General features: G+C 43.7%; 1 protein-coding gene across 1 annotated transcript in view; it reads right to left on the reverse strand.

Moving 5' to 3' along the window:
- The window catches only part of CCNY (cyclin Y), a 598,774-nt gene extending 578,431 nt beyond the window's left edge, over positions 1-20,343 (reverse strand). The window contains exon 1 of the mRNA XM_030199560.1: positions 19,772-20,343. Within this exon, the coding sequence (XP_030055420.1) occupies positions 19,772-19,925 (154 nt within the window). The 5' untranslated portion in view covers positions 19,926-20,343. The remainder of the gene's footprint in view (positions 1-19,771) is intronic.
- Between the last annotated feature and the right edge of the window lie 260 nt (positions 20,344-20,603).

Consider the following 20,603-nt stretch of genomic DNA (forward strand, 5'->3'; position numbering starts at 1 on the left):
CCCTGTTAGAAAGAAGGCATTAGGAGCCTGGCCAGCGTACTGCACAAGGGGGAAGATGTGGTTTATTCTGAGATCAGGTCTTCCACTCCCTAATCAGTTGTTTACGGATGCTTCAGAGGCCACATTCAAATATTTTTTATTGTATTTTTTTTTTGTAACTTTTTTTTCTTATTGCTTTTTTTTTTTAATTTTTTTTAATCATATTGGGGCCCTTTTACTAAGCCACGGTAGGCACATGCAGCGTGAGCCCAAATGAGACTACCGCCAGGCCAGCATTCCCTCTTGGCTGTAATTTCACATTTGGCACACGCCCATAACATATGGATGAATTATTTATTTCCTCTTACACGTACCAGTTCCGGTGGTAATCGACACTTAACGTGCAGACTGGTCATCTCGCGTGTCGAGCATTAGCCTTTACTGCTAGATCAATGGGTTGCGTTAAAAACTGAGGCCAGTTTGGGGCGCGCGCTGGTTTCATTTTTACCACAGGCCCTTTTCCTGTCCCATTAAAAAAAAAAAAAAAAAAAGACATGTTTTGTAGATGCGGTAAAAGCTGGCCTGGCGCGAACCCAATACATGCGCCTACACTACGCAGGCCACTTTTTACTGCGACTTAGTAAAAGGGCCCCATTATTTCTATGTTGTGTTTTGTTTTCAGTTACCGTAATCTGGTTTCTACAATCCATCAACTGGAGAGGCAGAATATAAGAACTTAAATTAAACCGAGAGGCCCTAGGAGGAAGGAGAATGCCCCACTACTCATGTAACACTAACACCTACCAGCCAGATTTAGGCCCACAATTGAAGCTGCAGCCTCCAGTCTCCTACATACCACGAAGTACAATTGAATGCCTCTGAAAATTTAAAAAAAAACACACATACCTTGCCTCCCCCAAATTGGCTTTGGGGACCCCGGTTTGGCTGCTCAGTTTCATTAAAACGAGCGTGCACAGCGAATAAAAACAGAACAGGGCGCCAGGCAATGTTTGACCACCGTGAGACAAATGCTTTAGCTGGCGGGAATTGGGGACCCCTGCCAGCCAAGGTGCCTTCACAGTGACGGGGGGGGGGGGGGGGGCGGCAGTGGCAGGCCAAAATGTGCCCCCCCCCCCTCCTGTCGAGGTCTGGCTACGCCCCTGTGTGCAACAATGCTAAGCTGGAGGTTCATTTGATAAGGGAGAGACCAATCCTTCTCTCTAGTGGTTTTAAAAAGCCAGTCAGCATAAGTGGAAAGAATTCAAAGTAAGGAAGCAGCAACTCAGAGCTGACTTTCTAACTCTATGCACACAGCTAGTATTGCTGCTGACATGTGGAGGGTATTTTACAGCAAGTTGTCTAGGTTTGGAGGCAAGTAGGCTCATACTATGCATCTACTGCAACATTTTCCAACCAGTGTGCAGCAGCTGGTCCAAAGGCGTGCTGCAGGAGTTGAGGGTCATTAATTAGTAGGGCCCGCTTGCCGGAACAGAGTACATCCTTTTAAAAGTTTGTCTCTAGCAGTCGGTGCTAGTGAGCAGCAATTCATTCAATCTGCTTGTGCCAATCATGGAGCTTTCTCTCTCTGATGTAACTTCCTGCTTTCACATAAGTAGGAAGTTATGTCAGAGAATAGGCTCCGGAGTTGGCACGAACAGGCTGTATGAATCGCTGCTCGTTTGCTGCTGACCACTGGAGCCAAGAAGGTACACGGGGGCGGGGGAGAGACAAGGGAAGATGCTTGATCGCCGGCTGGAGAGGAAACAGGAGGGAGAGATACTGAACTATTTGCGAGGATGGGGGGGCAGAGAGGGTAAATGCTGGACCATGTTTGGGTGGAGAGGGGTGGGGGGAAGTAGAAGATAAAATGCTGGACCATTTGTGGAGGTGTGCCTTGACAATTTTAGCGCCATGTAAGTGTGCCGCAAGATGAAAAAGTTTGAAAATCTCTGAACTACTTTATACAGACACGTAGATGCCTTTGTGTCCTTATCATATTGTGGCTAAAATGAAGTCGCAGAGGTTTAAACAGTCACTTAATGAGAGACCCAGCCTTGGTCTGAAAAAAATAATTAACAACCATATTAAACACATCATTTAGACAGTCCAGGTCCCATTTTGCACAATCACTACAATGTATTTTGGACAGCTGACTGATGCAGCTTCTGTGTGCAGGTCTCAGAAAGATACTGCCCTACTAGAAAGCTCTTTTATATAAGGCACAGAAGAACTACTTGTGATAAATACCTGTATCATTTAAAAATGCTATGCCATAATTTTTTGAATCATTTAAGCTGCAACTCTGCATTTCTACTGAAATTCTTAAGTAGAGGAGTGTGGTAGCCGTGTTAGTCCACTCTTAAGGTTATCAATAGAAATCAAACAAAATAAAACATAAAAAAGGTATCATCATATTTTCTTTTCCATTGGACGTAACTTAATACATTTCTTGATTAGCTTTCGAAGGTCGCCCTTCTTCCTCAGATCGGAAATAAGCAAATGTGCTAGCTGACAGTGTATATAAGTGAAAACATTCAAGCATTACTATGACAGTCTGACAGGGTGGGAGGATGGGGGTGGGTAGGAGGTATGCATGGGGACATCAAAGCATATCATTGATATTCTAACTGAAATTCTGGAAGGAGTCAAGTGTGTCATGTCATAGATGGGATAACACAAAAAAACAGGAGTGGGAAATGTACCAATGACTCCAGAGACTGGGACAGGAGGATAAAATGAGAAAACCTTTATTAAAGACTCGACACAGATCCGTTTTTCAGGCACAGGCCTGCCTCAGGAGTCTCTGTGAAATGTAGTCCAAAGGAATGGTTCTGAGAGATTGGGTGGTCTTTAAAAAGACCTGAAGGTATGCAATCTCAAAGCTACCTAATTCAGCTCTATCACTGGAGCTAGGACTGGAAAGTGCGAAACATACATCTGCAGTTATCAAAAACGTCCAAATGCAAGCCATTTGGACGTGGGAGGAGCCAGCATTTGTAGTGCACTGGTCCCCCCTGACATGCCAGGACACCAACTGGGCACCCTAGGGGGCACTGCAGAGGATTTCATAAAATGCTCCCAGGAACATAGCTCCCTTACCTTGTGTACTGAGCCCCCCAAAGCCCACTACCCACAACTGTACACCACTACCATAGCCCTTACGGGTGAAGGGGGGCACCTGTATAAGGGTACAGTGGGTTTTGGAGAGCTCGCTGTTTCCTCCACGAATGTAACAGGTAGGAAGGGTATGGGCCTGGGTCTGCCTGTCTGAAGTGCACTCCAGTACCCACTAAAATTGCTCCTGGGACCTTCAAGCGCTGTCACGGAACTGAGTATGACATCTGAGGCTGGCATAGAGGCTGGTATGAAATATTTTTAAAGATGTTTTTTGAGGGTGGGAGGGGGTTAGTGACCACTGGGGGAATAACGAGAGGTCATCCCTGATTCTCTCCGTAGGTCATCTGGTCATTTTGGGCACCTTTTTGTGCCTTATTCGTAAAAAAAAAATGTCCGGGGGACAATGTCCATGTATTTGTCAGGGACGTCCTTGCTTTTTTTGATTATGGGTCAAAGACGTCCAAGTGTTAGGCATGCCCAAGTCCTGCCTTAGCTACGCCTCCGACACACCCCCTTGAAATTTGGACGTCCTTGCGACGGACCGCAGTTGGAGACGTCCAAAACGGGTTTCGATTATACCGATTTGGACGTCTCTGGGAGAAGGACGTCCATCTTCTGGTTTATGTCAAAAGATGGACGTCCTTCTCTTTCAAAAATGAGCCTGATAATCAACTTCTAATTATTTCTTTTTAATGTGTTTCAGATAAATATGTTCACCACTACTGCTGATGCAGCCTATGGGCAAAACATGCTTATATGTCAGGTTTATGATTTTTATGTGATCGCAGTACTTAGGGACATAGTTATCACTGTGGGCTACAATCAACACCGGTTATTTTACCTGTAACTTGTGCTATTTTAGCATAGATCCCATTTTATACATGAGACTGAGGGGTATGTTTACTAAGGTGCGTTAGCATTTTTAACATGCCTGTAAATTTAAGTTGTGTTAAACGCTAACATGCCTATACATTTCTATGGGCACATTAGTGTTTAATGTGTGTAAACCATGTACGTGCGTTAAAAATGCTAACGCGCCCATAGCGCCACTTAGTAAACATAGGCGCTAGTTACTAACAACTGCAGCTATCAGTAAAATACTACATCTTAACAGTAACCTACATTGATAACTTCCCCTTTTAGTGTTTTAATAAAATATTGCATATTGCTTTATATTTTTAAGTCATTTTGGGGTTTTTTGTTTTTATTTAGATTTTGCTCACACCTTTTTCAGTAGTAGCTCAAGGTGAGTTACATTCAGATACTCTGGATATTTCTCTGTCCCAGGAGGGCTCACAATCCAAGTCTGTACATGAGGCAATGGAGGGTTAAATGATTTGCCCAAGATCACAAGGAGCAGCAGCAGGATTTAAACTGGCCACCTCTGGATTGCAAGACTGGTGCTCTAACCACTAGACCACTCCTCCACTTTTATTTTGTTCTGTTGAGTGTGGACTCCTTTTTCACAGTTGTGACGAATTGTCAAGCCTAACACACTAACCTTTGTCCAAAGCTGCAATTCCACACCTCAAACCTCTCTTGTTACCAGCATCTTGCTTTAGCGGCAGCAAGGTTTAGTCTCTCTTGCCATATTAATTTTATAAAACCATAAATTCTCCTCCCTTTTTCAGAACAACAGAATGCTGATAGCATAGTAAATCTCTGGTCACTTGGGAAATCAGGTCTGGGAGCTTCAGTGTCTTACTCAGAGCTGCCATTAATCTCTCATCCTGTAACAATGGGGGAAAAGACATGGGTCCAGCTGGAAGCATTCATGGCAAAAGACATTCCTGCAGCTCAAATTAATTCAGTCTAGACCAGAAGTGCCTTGCAATCAGGAAGTGCCATATAGTCTTCATCTGACCAAGAACAATGTGCTGTATCCTTCATTCCCAGTAGCACAATACCTGCACTGATTTTGTGTTTTCTTCCATGTTCATGTTTTCATTTATTTTATTTAAAACTAGGAAGCAATGCCCGTTTCTGCAAGCAATGAAACGGACGCTAGCAAGGTATTGGCTTCCTGCAATTAATGTTTTGAAAGGGATTGTTAGGAGAAATGTGTTGTCATGCTAATGATTAATGTACATTGTTGTATTATGTGTAATGGTTTTTTTTCTTTGTGTTGGTTGTGGGTGTAAGTGAGAGATGCTGATTCTACATGTTAGAGCTTGGGTATTTATTGGGGGGGGGGAGTGTGTGGGTGTAAGTGAGAGATGCTGATTCTACATGTTAGAGCTTGGGTATTTATGGGGGGGGGGGGTGAGTGTGTGGGTGTGTTATGGAGAGAGACACATTTACATTTTCCATTTGTGTTGTTTTGTATTAAGGGGGTGGGAGGGGAGTGTGTGGGTGTGAGTGACTTGAGGGCAAAGCATGAACGTGAGGCAAACCAGAAGAAGCAGGAAGTAAACAACTCGCACACGCCCATGACCGGTATTTCTCTCTTTCTGCCACAGCCAAGCTTGTGTACTGGTAGTCCCAATCCAGTATCTGTCCTTCACTCGCAAAGTCCCTGCCCCCGACTGTCAAACTCCAATTTCTGTTTATTTGAAATCACCTGAAGCTTTTCTCCTCCAGCGTCCCGTCTTCCTCGACGCAACTTTCTCCTAGGCCAGAGTCCCGCCTCTTGTAACGTAAGTTTCTGTTTTCGGCAGGGCGGAACGCGGCAGAGGGAGAGAAGTGACGTCAGAGGGGGTGGGGTTGCGGAGGAGGAAACGGGCAAGGACGGGGGCGGGTAACCTCATGTATGAGTTTGAAGGTAGGAGAGGTGAAGTTTCAGATTAACGGAGAGGTGGCGGAGCGCGGATGGGAGGTGAGGGGGAGATGTACTTGAGTGGAGAGAGCCGAAGATAGAGGGAGAGATGGTATACCATGGGGGAGGGGGGTGGGTGGTCAGTGTGTAAGATTGTGAGGGCAGGCGAATGTGTGTGACTTGGTATGTGTGTGTTGTTTTGACTGTCCTCGGCTAAGTTTAGGTTTGTCGAGATCGTTTTTTGCGAATCCCCCACCCTCCCTCCTTCTCTCCCTCCCACAGGGTTTATTCCGTTGTTGTTGGCTGGCACTGCAGCGCTGCGATTTGGTGAGTGAGAGTGCAAAAGCGGTCTACACAACTACAACTTCCGGCTTCATTAGAACGTTGGAGGTGCGTTTTATATAGAGAGATATTTATTACCTGTACTATCAACAGATCTAAGCAGGCTACAAATAACACACAAATTCATTTTAAACAAATACAGCAGCACATAATAACGCGTATACAGTATATAACACCAGCCAATCACCATACGCATTTAGGTCGGATTCAGTAAACGGCTGAAAAAAATTCTGTGCTATGCATTTATATTATAAAGGGTGTGCAGCTTATATAGAATAGCATTTAACGCGGATCCTACGCCTACCTTTTGGGCACTAGACTTACGCCTGCAAAAACCTGGTGTAAATGCCGGAGCCCAAGTTAGACGCAGTTAGACAGTATTCTGGAATGCGCCCGACACGCCCATGGCCACGCCCCTTTTGAGATGTGCATCAGGGGAGTTAGGCACCATGCCTTATAGAATAGCACACATCCAGATATGCATGCAAATGTTAATGAGGGCCAATTAAACATCAATAATTGGTTGTTAGCAACTTTGGAAAGCATATATAGAATCTGGGGGTATATGTGCAAAGTACAAACATAACACCAAATCCAGTTCTAGTTCACTAAGGGTCTCTTTTACTAGTGTATTAAGCACTTAGAATGCAATTAACACCTGGAAACAGGTTACTGCATGACTGTGTTAACAGGTTTTGCAGTAGTATGCCTATTACCACAAATCACTGAATTTTTCTGTCAGGGGGGCATGGGATGGGTGTAGAGTGGGCTTAAAGTATGAATTACACTAGTTATGCTCTTTCTTTTCATGTTCAGGCTACATTTGTGATGTATATCATGACCAATATACAATCTCTAAACTGTTGTATGTTTTTTTTTGTTCTTTTTCATGACATCAGCTAATTTATACCGTCAAGAAGTTTCATTATTATTCATATTCTACCCATGTCATTTTTCGTGCCTTTTTACTTTTTGTGTTCCGCCACAGAGTCAGTTGTTTGCTCTCAGTGAGACATTTTGTGCAGCGCAGTGCAGAAGTACTTTTCCTTTATTTATAATTTTTTTTTATTATTTGTTACATTTGTATCCCATATTTTCCCACCTATTTGTAGGCTCAAAGTGGCTTACATAGTACCGGAGAGGCGTTTGCAGACTCCGGTGTGAACAAATACAAAGTGATATTGTGGTAAGATAAAGTTCATGTGGCACTACCACATTAGGGAATCGTACAACGGAAGAGTTGTGTTATGCCCATTACGTACTTTGGTTTTGTTGTGTTACAGAGATCAGGCATTTATGTTGGATTGGTAAGGTATGCCTTTTTAAACAGGTTAGTTTTTATTTTTTTCCGGAAGTTTAGGTGGTCGTACGTAGTTTTCAAGGCTTTTGTTAATGCGTTCCACAGTTGTGTGCTTATGTAGGAGAAACTGCATGCGTAAATTGATTTGTATTTGAGTCCTTTGCAGCTTGGGTAGTGCAGATTTAGGTACGTTCGTGTTGATTCAGATGTGTTTCTAGTTGGTAGGTCGATCAGGTCTGTCATGTACCCCGGGGCTTCACCCTAGATAATTTTGTGAACCAGAATGCAGATTTTCAATGCGTTCTTTGATTGGGAGCCAGTGTAGTTTTTCGCGGGAGGGTTTTGCGCTTTCAAATCGCGTTTTTCCAAAGATAAGTCTAGCTGCCGTGTTTAAATTTTGCATTATTGTGTACATCTTTCACGTTGAAATCCTGCTTGTGTTTACTTAAGGCGTTGAATGCCTCCCTCTGTTTTACTCAGTACTTTTAAGCATGCCTGTGTTTTACTATCGGTAACTTTATTCTAGTGAGTAGCTTTGTGCAGTACAGTGCTGACATAAACACTTAAGTATGTGACTTATATTGTCATGTTACCTGTATGCATATTGCACTACGCTGAGATGTTTATTTTTAAGTGATATTTTAGATATATCGAATCACTTTTCAACTTCCTTTACTTTTTCATAGTCAGGTGACGCGTGTTTTATTTACTGCCTTATCGGCACCGTTTAGACCTTGGTTATTTACAAAGTATGTAGCTGTCTAGGCATCTCATTTTTGTATTGTTGATTTTGCTGCTGTAAGATACTTACCTCACTGCATAGTTGCTTGTTTGCATCGTTTTGAGTGGTTTCATTTTTGACATTTTATGTTCTTCACTGCATTTTCACTCATAGAGTTTTGTGCAAGTTGCTGACAAGGAATTATTGAACACAGAACCAGTTTTTCTCTTCATTTCTTAACGTCTGACACTTTTCAACAAGGTATGCTATTTCTATTGGACAGATTATTGTTTTGATGTATGCACTTATGTGTATATATATGCACCCTACGCCTGGAATAAACTTCTTGAGCCCCTACGTCTTGCCCCATCCTTGGCCACCTTTAATCTAGACTAAAAGCCCACCTCTTTAACATTGCTTTTGACTCGTAACCACTCGCCTCCACCTACCCTCCTCTCTTCCTTCCCGTTCACATTAATTGATTTGATTTGCTTACTTTATTTATTTTTTGTCTATTAGATTGTAAGCTCTTTGAGCAGGGACTGTCTTTCTTCTATGTTTGTGCAGCGCTGCGTACGCCTTGTAGCGCTATACAAATGCTAAATAGTAGTAGTAGTAGTAGTACTTATTTATGAAATGCGTAGCGCTCATTGTTATGTATCTGTACAGACTGGGAGTACATATGTTATACTTCCTGGGCACAGAGCATGGGAGAAGCTGTGACTTAAGTACATATTTTACAAATATAGCAGACTAACAAAATGTGCTTTCGTTTGCCGCTGCAGGAAGAACATTCTAGGCTTCTGCTCCAGAAAGGTACTGATCAAATCTGAATAGGGGGTGGCCTATTCTGAGAAAGTGACTGCACCTTGAATATTGTGTTCAATTCTGGTCGCCGCATCTCAAAAAAGATATAAAGAAATTAGAAAAGGCACAGAGAAGGGCAACGAAAATGATAAAGGGGATGGGACAACTTCCTTATGAGGACAGGTGAAACGTCTAAGGCTCTTCACCTTGGAGAAAAGACGGCTGAGGGGAGATACGATAGAGGTCTATAAAATAATGAGTGGAGTGGAACGGGTAGATGTGAATCGTTTGTTTAATCTTTCCAAAAATACTAGGACTAGGGGACAGGACTAGGGGACACGCGATGAAGATACAAAGTCGTAAATTTAATATGAATTGGAGAAAATTTTTCTTCACTCAACATGTAACTAAACTCTGGAATTCATTGCCAGAGAATGTGGTAAAGGCGGTTAACTTAGCGGGGTTTAAAAAAGGTCTGGGTGGCTTCCTAAAGGAAAAGACCATAGACCATTATTAAATTGACCTGGGAAAATCCACTGCTTATTTCTGGGATAAGCATCCTAAAATGTTTTGAGCTTTTCTGGGATCTTGTCAGGTATTTGTGACCTTGATTGGCCACTGTTGGAAACAGGATACTGGGCATCATGGACCTTTGGTCTTTCCCAGTGTGGCAATACTTTATGTAGAACTGAAGTTTAACCTTTTGGAGGGAAGTATAAAACTCTGCCTTGTCTTTTCTCTCCAAGGGAGATGTAAAGCTGTATTGAACAGACACCCCACTGGGGCACAAAGGAGCCTTGGTTCCCTGTTCTAGGAGACAAAGGAGAAGGTGAAAAGCACAGACCTTGCCAATCTGGTCCACAGCTGTCCCCTGGGGCACAAGGTACCTAGGAGCAGCGAGCTGATCATCTCAGGGATCAGATCCTGATCCTCTGTCAGAGAGAGAGCTAAAGAGTGAAGCAGCTGCACAAGACAGTCCTCATTAGGGAAGGGACCTGGAAGTTGAAAGCAGTGGAGCCAGTGAGTGCAACTACCTTAAAGTCACAGGAGATACAAATCTACCCAGGGTTTTATCCACTAACCAATAATCACTGGGGAACACAGAGCCAGAAAAGAACTAGAGTGAACACCAAAAGGATAAAAGCACAGAGGAACTGTTTGCTACCCACCAGAAAGAAGGGTAAAATACTGGGCTTGACCATTGCCCACAGAGCCACAAGAGCTACTAAAGGAGACAGAGGCTACAAAAACAGCACTGAACAGATTAAAAGCATCACAAGAGATGAGGGAGTAAGGAGCTTTTAGAACAGTCTGTGAAGAGGTGTGAATGATGCTAGAGTTGGAAGTGGATAATACTGTTCAGAACAGACCCAGAGCTATTACTCTAATGACACCATTTGATTCTTTCTGCAGCCACCTCACCTTAATTTTATGGACAATTTGCCTCATTGTTTTTATATCCTTCTTTTGTATATACTTGTACATTACTGGAGAGCCCATTAAAGGGAAGGTTTTATTTATAAAATTGAACACTTTCCCAGTCTCTGTTTGCCTTTTGACTTTACCGTGCCTGATTATTAGTAAGCAATTATCAAAACCAGTGCAATCAGGGGACACTTTACGGTCTGTGTGCCATGAGAGAGAAGCTGAGGGGAAGGCAGTATTCTTGGCAACAGATAAATACTATAATTGTTATGTACCAGCTTCTAGGGTACCCCCCTCAGCCCCACCAAACTCTGCTACATAAAGGAAGCACTAACATTTATGCTTGCTCTTACTTAGGGGTTACCATATGGCTCCAGAAAAAGGAGGACACATTGATCCAGTCCGGGTTCTGCTTCCATTGAAAACAATGGAAGTAAAACCCGGAATGGCTCAATCTATCCTCCCTTTTTCTGAAGCCATATGTTAACCCTACTCTTACGTATAGTACCTTCAATCTATTCATGTTCCTCTTCCTTCCTTCCACAGCAGGTCTTTCAATGCACAATACCAGTGCACATTCTGAGCCCTTTTCCCAGCTCCCTTCTCCCTCCATTTTCTCTCTTCTCTCCTGTCTCTCCCCCAGCTCCTCCCCCCCCCCCCCCCCACAAGGAGGCCACAGGCAAGAACAATGTACTCCCATTAATTTTTGGTCACATGCACTCTACTGACCAATGGGAGACAGTTCCATCACCCCCGACAAGAAACACCTCCTACCTTAAAAGAATACCGAATTCCAGATGCATGCTGTACCACAATTAAGAGGGAAAATAATCTATTTTTAAAATGTTTCTTTTCCCCTTTTAAGGACAAATAATACTATAAAAACACCCAGGATTCTTCGCTACTCGGCCTGCTGTACTTTCTGTCCAACCAGCTGCTCTAAAAAATCGGGCATTGAAAATGAAACAGCTAACCATTTTTAATTCTGCAGGTGGGCAGGGCTACGAAGAGAGCACATGTTTATGAATAACACCAGGAAACATGCCAGAACGATAGCAAATGATGAAAGGCATAATTAATGAGCAAATGCGCCATTAACTAGTCATATACATATATATATATATATATATATATATATATATATATATATTTATTTGGATTTTGTTCACATCTTTTTCAGTAGGAGCTCGAGGTGAGTTACATTCAGGTACACTAGGTATTTCCCCAGGTCTATGGAGGACTCACAGTCGAAGGGATCCTTTCGCTAAGCTGCATTAGGAAGTAGCTTGCAGTAGCGTGGGCACATGGAATTGCTGTCTGCTGAGGCCACTTTCTACGGCACCAGTAAAAAAAACCTATTTTTAATATGGAGGTCATAAATGGCCTTGCGCTAATTTAAAAAATTGGTGCTCAGCCACTTACTGCCTGAGCCCTTACCGCCTCCTATTTATTAGGTGGTAAGAGTGCTTGATTACCACCTGGCACACCTACTCCCAACCCCCTGTGCTAGAAAATATGGGTAGCATGCCCAGTGGTAGGGATGTTTTGCCGCATGCTACCCACACAGTATACCTACCACTGCTTAGTAAAAAGTGCCCCTAAGTTTGTACCAGATGCAACAGAGGGTTGAGTGACTTGCCCAAGATCAGAAGAACAGCAGTGGGATTTGAATTGTGCTTTCCTGATTGTCAGTCCAGCCCACTCCTTCCACTGTAGAAACACACAAGATTGCAGTTCTATATGTCTGCTTAATTATGTCATGATTGCTTGAACTTGAACCAGTGGACACACAGAAATCCATTTCTAAAATGATATGTGAGCCAAACTCTTTCCAACCATGTTCAGAATGAGAAATCAAGTGCAGGGTAAACATGATACATATTTAAATATGGAGATTAGATAAGAGCAGATCATGTGATTTTGGAAAGCAATAAATTAAATCAGATATGTTAGCTGTTGATTATCTCAACACCATGCAGAGGCAAGACGAAAATCTGGCAATCTTTTCTTCGGGCTGTAATCGGCTACATTCCTACATTCGCTTAAGAATGACTTATCACATGATATCAGTAAAGGTGCTCCTTATTTACAAGCACCTCTCCTGTGGCTCTGTTTGATTTTATTCTTGCCTGACTGCAAAGAAGTGTTTTTTTTTCACTGCATATTGAAACCACACAGCAGCAACTTTTTTCTGCATTTTATAGTCTCAGAACCCACTTTCTCTTGTCTTTCCACATTTAGAGCACAAGTGGTTTATTTTCCTTACGCACAAACAACTAGCAATCTATTTACCGTTCCGCCTTGCAGTATTACCAGAAATATTATCAGTAGAAACTTAAATGTTCTGAAAACGATCCCTGACCTTTGGCATGCCAAGAAATTGTATTTGGAGAACTTACTCAAGATGCCTAAGCATTCAATCCCCATCTATGCTTTTTTTCCCCAAGGCAAATTTTATCCACACTGTACAAAGGTCTGACAGGCACATCAAGTGTTAATCCGCAACGTTTAATCTTAAAATAAAAGTCTGTCATATTCCCTCCCATAAAAGAAGCCTGACATCATAAACTCTTGTGCTAACCAATTAGCTTCTAAACTGGTTACCGAGCAACTACACGTCCAGCAAGAAGCTCAGCATCCTTGTTGTTTTACTTTCGGTTGCCAAAGAAGCTCCCCCACCCTCCAACCCTGCCGCATGGACACGCACAGTTATGCGAAAGAGAAAAGCCCACTATGTGCCATTGCCCATACTCCAACCTCTACCGCCCCCCCCCTCCCCCAACAAATAACCACGATGGCAGTCCAGGCTTCAGTCCCTGCAGGCCACATTGAGGAGGGGTACAAGAGACTGAATTCTTCAGCTGCCACTTCTCCATCCCCCGTGCAAACGATCCATCCCCAATATCTCCCATACATATGATCCCTCAAACACTGCACTCTCCCAATACAGTATGTATGCATGTAGACTGTGAAGGAGAGTTGTGGATGCTGCTTCTGTGCATGTATTGCACACTGCAATCTCCAAGGTTGCCAACTTAACCCCAAGTCAACTGAGCACGGGATCCGGTTCTAATTTGCCTACATGTATTTCTACCTCGGACTTAGAAAACTAAATGGAACTATTAAAACTGTAACTCCAGCAGGCCAGTAACATCTAATTCAGAGGATTCTGTTTGTATAGGCCCTCCATACTGTTTCCAACAAGTGGGACATAATATAATGTTTAAAGGGGACAAAGTATTTTCCAGAAAATGCAACCAACAATACGAGGTGCAAAGACAGTGAGTCCTGCAAGCACTCACTATCTTAGCACCTGTTAATGTTTGGAAAGTGCAGTATCCATCTATGCACAGTTTTTCAAAAGACTTTCAAATATTGTTGAACTTGGCTGCGTCATTATTAGTCCTGCAGAATTTAACATCAAAAGACTACTGAGGCAGGCACTACAGTGCCGAAACGCGGTGCCATGTCGAGTCTTATGTATTGCAGCAATAAAGTTTGATTGTTTATCCCATCGACTGTCAAGACTTCTTCCTCTTCCCACTTCTAGTTCTGCTATTATTACCCTGTGGGACTTGTTTGTGTTCAGTTATCGTTTGGTTCCTAGATTACAGAATAGCAAATAGCCAGGATACTCTCATTTATACAAGTATATGTCAGTATTCTAATCATTTACAAATGACCTTTGGCACCTTTTTTATAGAATTACCTCTAAAGTGTAAAAACGCCTTTCAAAATATGAAGTACTCCATGGAGTACGTCTTGAGAGGGAATGGACCGTATGTGAACTCCACTGTGCAATTTTCCAGCTCTTAAATCCTGTCATTTAAGATGAGCACCACAATCCTCTAAACACAGGGTATTAACCAGCAGGTAATCCCTTGCATAAAAAAAGATAAGAACCAAAGGCAAAATCTAGTGCCCTTCCACATAGCCAAGTTATTAAACAGCAGTAAATGTCATGCGCTATTAAACTGTAAACAATGCTTTATTGGGTTCTTTTGAAAACAGAGTTTTAAAAAAAAACCCAAGGAAATGAAAATTGCCAGGTTGGTAGCGTTGTGAGCTCCATTCAATCTGGTAGTACATAAGGGGGTAATTTTATAAAAGGTTTTTCCATTGTTAAAGCCTGGGCCTGTTCCTATTTTATCAAGGCACAAAGGCACCTATGTTACTGTTATAAAACAGTGATGAAAAAGATGCTTTCTTGGATTTTCAACATCAGTATCTTGTTATAAAATTACCCAAAAATGGTTAGCTTGACTCTGAGCTAACTGTGTGATACGCAAAAATATACATTTCCAATTTAAATAAAAGAAGTTTATTACTCAATCAGCCAAAACAAATGCAAAGGCCCCAGATTGACCCAGAATGGTCGAGTACCAACGAGGAGGAAAATACTACTACTAACTAGCATTTCTAAAGCGCTACTAGGGTTACGCAGCGCTGTACAATTCAAACATAAAATAAAGTCTGATTTAAAGAAGGCAAGACATCCTACAAGCACTCAAACTTCTACAACTGACAGCTGGAATACATGTGACCCGCTGAGCAGAAAAGTATGAAACGTGGGGTATGTGACTTATCTAAACCACAAGACATGAGGGAATATCAACTGCTTAATCCTGCAAAATTTCAATCTCAGGTATGGACTAACTACGTCTTTTAAAAATGAGAAATGTTTATCATTAAAAAACATAATTAACCTCAGAAATCACACACCCCACTTTAGGTACCTGCAGAATTTAGGCTGAAGAACATGAAAAGCATCAAAACTGTGAAAACAAATTGCATGGTCCCATTCTACTGACCCTATAGTACTCAAAACCTTCAAAAATAAAAGTTGTCCCTCTAAACCTTTAAAGCCTTTATCTCTGTTATTTTTAATCACACTTTTGGTAACTTTTGCTCACATATAGACAGGCATTTTCGATATGACGTCTAAATCCGAATTTTGGACGTTTTTCGCAAAATGTCAAAAATTCCAGTAGCGCACATGACCATTTTAAACCCAGAAAAACTTCTGACTTTTTGTTTTGAAAATGGCCATTTCCTAGACATTTTTGTGCTTAGTGCGTCTATCTTTTTGGACCATTAAAAAAAATATCCAAGGGAAAACGCACAAAAACAACCCATTGGGCTATGTGGGGGCCAGCATTCTCAGTAGACTGGCCACACAGACATCCCAGCAGCGTAGTAGAGCACCCTAGGGGGGGAGCGCTGCAGTGGCCTTCACATAAAAGGTTCCAGGTGCACATCTCACTGTTACCCCCTTATATTGTATGATGAGCCCTCTTAAACCTACTGTACCTACATATGGGTGACATCTGCAGGCATATGTGCTATTGTAATGGTGTACAGTTGGGTACAGTATGTTTTTGATGGGTTATTGAGGGCTCCACTTTCCACCACAAGTGATGCTGTTTATATTAAAGACTTCTTGATATCCTCCTTGAATCTACCTCACTTTCTTTGTTTGCTGCTCACGTTTATGTGAGGTTTTTTTCCTCCTCTTTTTTTTTTTTTTTTTTTTTTTGCTTCCTCTTAATAATCACTACACCAGTGTTTCCTAAGTAGGTCCTGGAGTACCCCCCTTGCCAGTCAGGTTTTCAGAATATCCACGAACTTGATCTGCATACACTGTTTCCATTATATGTATATTGATGTCATGCATATTCGTTGTGGATATATTGGAAAACCTGACTGGCAAGGGGGTACTCCAGCACTGACTTGGGAAACACTGCACTACACAATTCTCTTCTTGTGAATGCAGACCTCTTCCTGGAGTATAAGGGATCAGGAGTTTTGCCTCATATTGCGATAATCCTGAGTAGAAAGCCTTATGAGCTAGAACCAAGATTTTAAACTTCATATGGAAAGTACAGTGCAGCCAATGAGCTTCCTTCAATAATGGCAATACATGATAAAATCGTGAAGCGCCAGTAATAAGTTTAGGCTTTTAACATAGCAATTAGCACATAAGAGCATAAATTAACATAGTGCCACGCTTCCAGCATGCACTACAAGCCACGATCAAGACTTAGCTCAGCTTAGTTAATAGGCGCTTAATGCACACAAATTGCGTGTTATGTGTTTAACACCACTAGTAAATCAGGTCTTGGAGGAAAACTGACTTGCTGAAAGTTGCAAGTGGATTTAAACTCCGGCTTCCTTGCATCACAGCCTGCTCCTCCTCCACTCCAAAGAGAGCAGTAATCCTTGCCCCTTAGAAAACAAAAGAAGAGAGCGCCATGGATGGTGCTACAGCATCATTTAAGACATGTTTCTATTGGGCTCAAAGCCCAAGAATAGGGGCAGCCTGTCAAACCAAAACACCAACATAAAAATGATGGTCTCAAAAGATGTCAATATTAACAATTTAAAGAAATCAGTAAAAGCAGACATTACAAAGAGCAACTGGCCAGGCTATAACCCAGACCAACTGGTAATGAAATAAAGTTATAAAGGAAGATGGTCAGTGGTAAAAACAAATTCTTTGGCTGGCAAAAGAAAACTCCTACTACAGCAGAGACCCCCCCCCCCCAGCAATAAAATAGTCTCCTTAAGGTAACGGAATGGCTGCAATTTTACATCTAAAGTAAATTATCATTCGCAGTACAACGGAGCAAGACATGATCAAGGAAAACCAGTAGTGTAGCTACAAGGCAAGTTTTGGGTGGGCCACTGGGAGGAATGGGTGAGCAGGAGGTATTTCCTCCCCCTCCCCATCAAAAAATAAATACCTTGGCTGGCAGCAAACCCTACTAGCTAAAGACATCCTCAGCCCGAAATCCCAAGCCATCCGAACACACTCCCAACCCCCATCATCCACATCCCACACATGCTCAAGTCTCATCCATGAACTGAGCATGTGTAAGAATTGAACATGCATGAGAGGGTGTCGATGTCTGCAACTGCCAACTGCCACTATATTTTGACTGCTTGAGGATTTTGGCTGAGGATGTCTTCAGCTGGTGAGGCTTGGGGGCTGGGCTGTTAGAGACATTCAGGTGCCCAGAGCAGAAACCTGGGGAGGGAGGCCCAAAAGGTGGCCTTCAGCCTATGCCTCTTTTTTCTTGAGGCAGGTTTGGACCCCTCTATAGTATGGGAGCCCAGGGCAATTGCACTGTTTACCACCCCCTAACTCCTGCCCTGCTTGGGGGAGCTCTGCCAGCCCCACCAATAGTGCAGGAAGCTGCTGGGTAGGCCTGAATCACAAATGAACAGGCCCATGCCCGCACAGGTCCACCTGTAGCTAAGCCCCTGAGTACTGGAAAGTGTGGGGCCACTAGTGCATCCCTGGTTTCTAAAGACAGAATGAAATCTGATTTATTGAGTGTTTCCCCTACAGACACAGAATGGGAAAGGAAAAAAATCCTTAGGAAATCAGACCCTAAATTTTCATCAGCTACTGAAATGGTAACATATTAGATCTAAATAAGAAATATTGCTTCGGACAACTACCACAAATGGCATGTAGTGTTTCAATTTCAACGAGTACAATTGCTTCTGTCCCACAAAGCTGAATACCCCATTCTTCAACTAACAAAACGTCATTATCTGGACACAAAGCACACACACTTGACCCAATGGTACAGCACTTTCCTTGGTGCAACTCTTCAGTACCATGGTATTTCTGTCAACCAATTCAACACAAGCCCTAACAGCCTTCCCCTGGGATCTGTCTATGGCAAAATTCTTACTACAATGGTCCCTACCAATTAAGTTCACAATTAACACGCCTCTATTACTACTGCATGTATTAATACAAAGGCCAGAATTTAACCGTAATACTATTATGTTTAATTTGAAACACGAAAGACGATAATCAAAGGGATTAACATCATGATATACACAAGCACTTAGTCCCCACAATGACATTAATAATGCAAGAAAAACTAGATAAAAATAAAAAAAATTAAACAGTTACAGAACGAACAATCAGCTTTTCTATCATCCTCCAGTGAAGTCCGTGAATACAGACCAGATGGGTTTATACTGCTGAATTCTCAACCAGATGCACCACAGAACCTAAAAGATTCCAAAACAGCCAACACCCCAATTCAGGCATAAAAAGAGGCCCGTGGTCCAGGCATAACACAAGTTCCTGGAAGCAGGAGCTCCTGACACACTGCACAGAGAAAGCAATGCATAATGCCTTGACAGAGGAAGCAATTAGTAGTGGCCTTAGCAGAAGAAAGTACAACACACCTAAAGAGCAATTCCGTAACAGGATGCTTGGTAGGAGACTATTTTCCTTTATGGAATACTCGCCTAACCAGCTATATACCCACTTTAAAGTTAGGCATGAGAGAGCTGATGTAAATGCTCCCACCTTTATATGAGATACACATGGCAATTACAGTTACATTCATGAAAGTGGGCGCCTGCCCAGGTGTACACCCCCTTGCAAATAAGTACTATGTAAGTTAGCTGGGTATTTGCAGAATAGCACCAAGGCAAAATTTTGGCATAAATGCCATTATTCAAAACATTTATACACGCAGTGGTTGAATACACACTAGCACCTATTTCACAGAATTGACCCCTAGAGTCCAGCATGTCAGGCCTAGGAAGGAAGAGGAGGATGAGAGGCAGTATCTTACTTCTAGTACAATAAAGTTTGGAGCCACTCCAAGGAAGAAGTGGGTAAAACACCTGCAAAACCTTTTCTTAGATATCTATCTCTTCTGTGACCTGACCTGGGTAAGGCTCAGCATCTTTCCCCTGGTCCTCCAATTACTTCCTCCATGGCCTGACCCCCAGATAACCTCGGATTCCTTTGTGTCCATGCTGCCTTTCTGCCACATCACCTCCTTAACACCCTGTACCTATTCTACTTCCATCCACCCTTGAGTCCCCCTTGCCTGCACCTACTGTGCCCCTACTCACCCCCCCCCCCCCCCCAGAGTCAGTGGTGCCTCCAGCCACACAGCCCCGATTCACCTCAGCCTAAGCTACCCCCCCCCCCCCACCGCCATCCCCTAATTCCCTTGTGCTTCTGCTGCCCTCAGACAAACACTGAGTCCCCTGTGCCTGTGTTGTCCCAGATACACCTTGAGCCCTTTGTACCCATATGCTCATCCCCTGTGCCTGTCCTACACTCAGGTACCCTAAGTGCTCTGTGCCAGTGCTGCCTGCAGATACCCCCTGAGCCCCTATTCCCATGTCACCCAAGCCAACCCTAATCGCCCTGTGCCCATGCTACCTTGCTGCCCCTGAAAACCTTTGACACCCCTGTATCTATTCTGCCCTTTGCCAGCCCGTTGTCCCCTGTGCTTGTACTGCTCCCAACCACCCCAGAGACCCCCGATCCCTCACTCACCATCAATGTTCTCGCGGTCGCTGATATGCTGCAGGTTGCAGCCCGTGTCCTCCCGGCTCAGCTCGGCCTCAGGTCGGTAGCTCTCGAGGCGGGAGTGCGCGTTCCGGCGCAGCTTGGGGCTGGAGGACACGCAGCAGGACGCCGTGTTCCCCATGGCCGGGGCTCGCTACCTCCCTCGCCAGCGCAGGGAACCGGAATAATCCAACAAGGACACCAAAATAAAAATAAAGACTAACAACCCTCCCCGCCTCCAGCAGCAGCAGAACACAAAGGAAGGCGAAGGAGCGCGGAGCCGTGCCTGCAATCAGAGCCTCCCGTGGGGGATCGGGCGCTGTCCGAGCCGGCAGGCATCGGGCGGTGGGGTGGGGGGGCACCGGGAGCTTCCTCCCCTCCTGGGTTAGCGCTGGCCAGGACACATGTCCCGTTCCGTGCGCGCCCCGGGAGCCGCCTCCCTAGCAGTAGCCGCGCACGGACAGCCGCATTCTCGCCGCCTGCTCCCGGGGCTTTGCAGCTGCTGCTCTGTTCGCCTTGTCTTCCTTCTTCTCTGATTCTCTGCTGTTTCCCAGCGCACAGCAAAGCTTATCAGCAGCAGCCCGGGGGCTGGATTTCAAAAAGGTTCCGGTTCAAGGGGGAGGTAACATCTGCGAGGGGCCGCCGAGCTGAGCGCAGGGCAGGCTAACTGCCCCCCTCCCCTAACCCCACCATGGATAGGGGACGATCGCCCCGGGGCCCGAGGGGGCTCAGATCGGAAGGAGTTTTAGGAGGCTGCTACCACGCTGTTCGTCTGTCACACAGCTGCGATCCAATAGGGCCTCCAGACTGCTGCCATCCA

Source organism: Microcaecilia unicolor, chromosome 1 (genome assembly GCF_901765095.1).
Source record: "Microcaecilia unicolor chromosome 1, aMicUni1.1, whole genome shotgun sequence".
Lineage (NCBI taxonomy): Eukaryota > Metazoa > Chordata > Amphibia > Gymnophiona > Siphonopidae > Microcaecilia > Microcaecilia unicolor.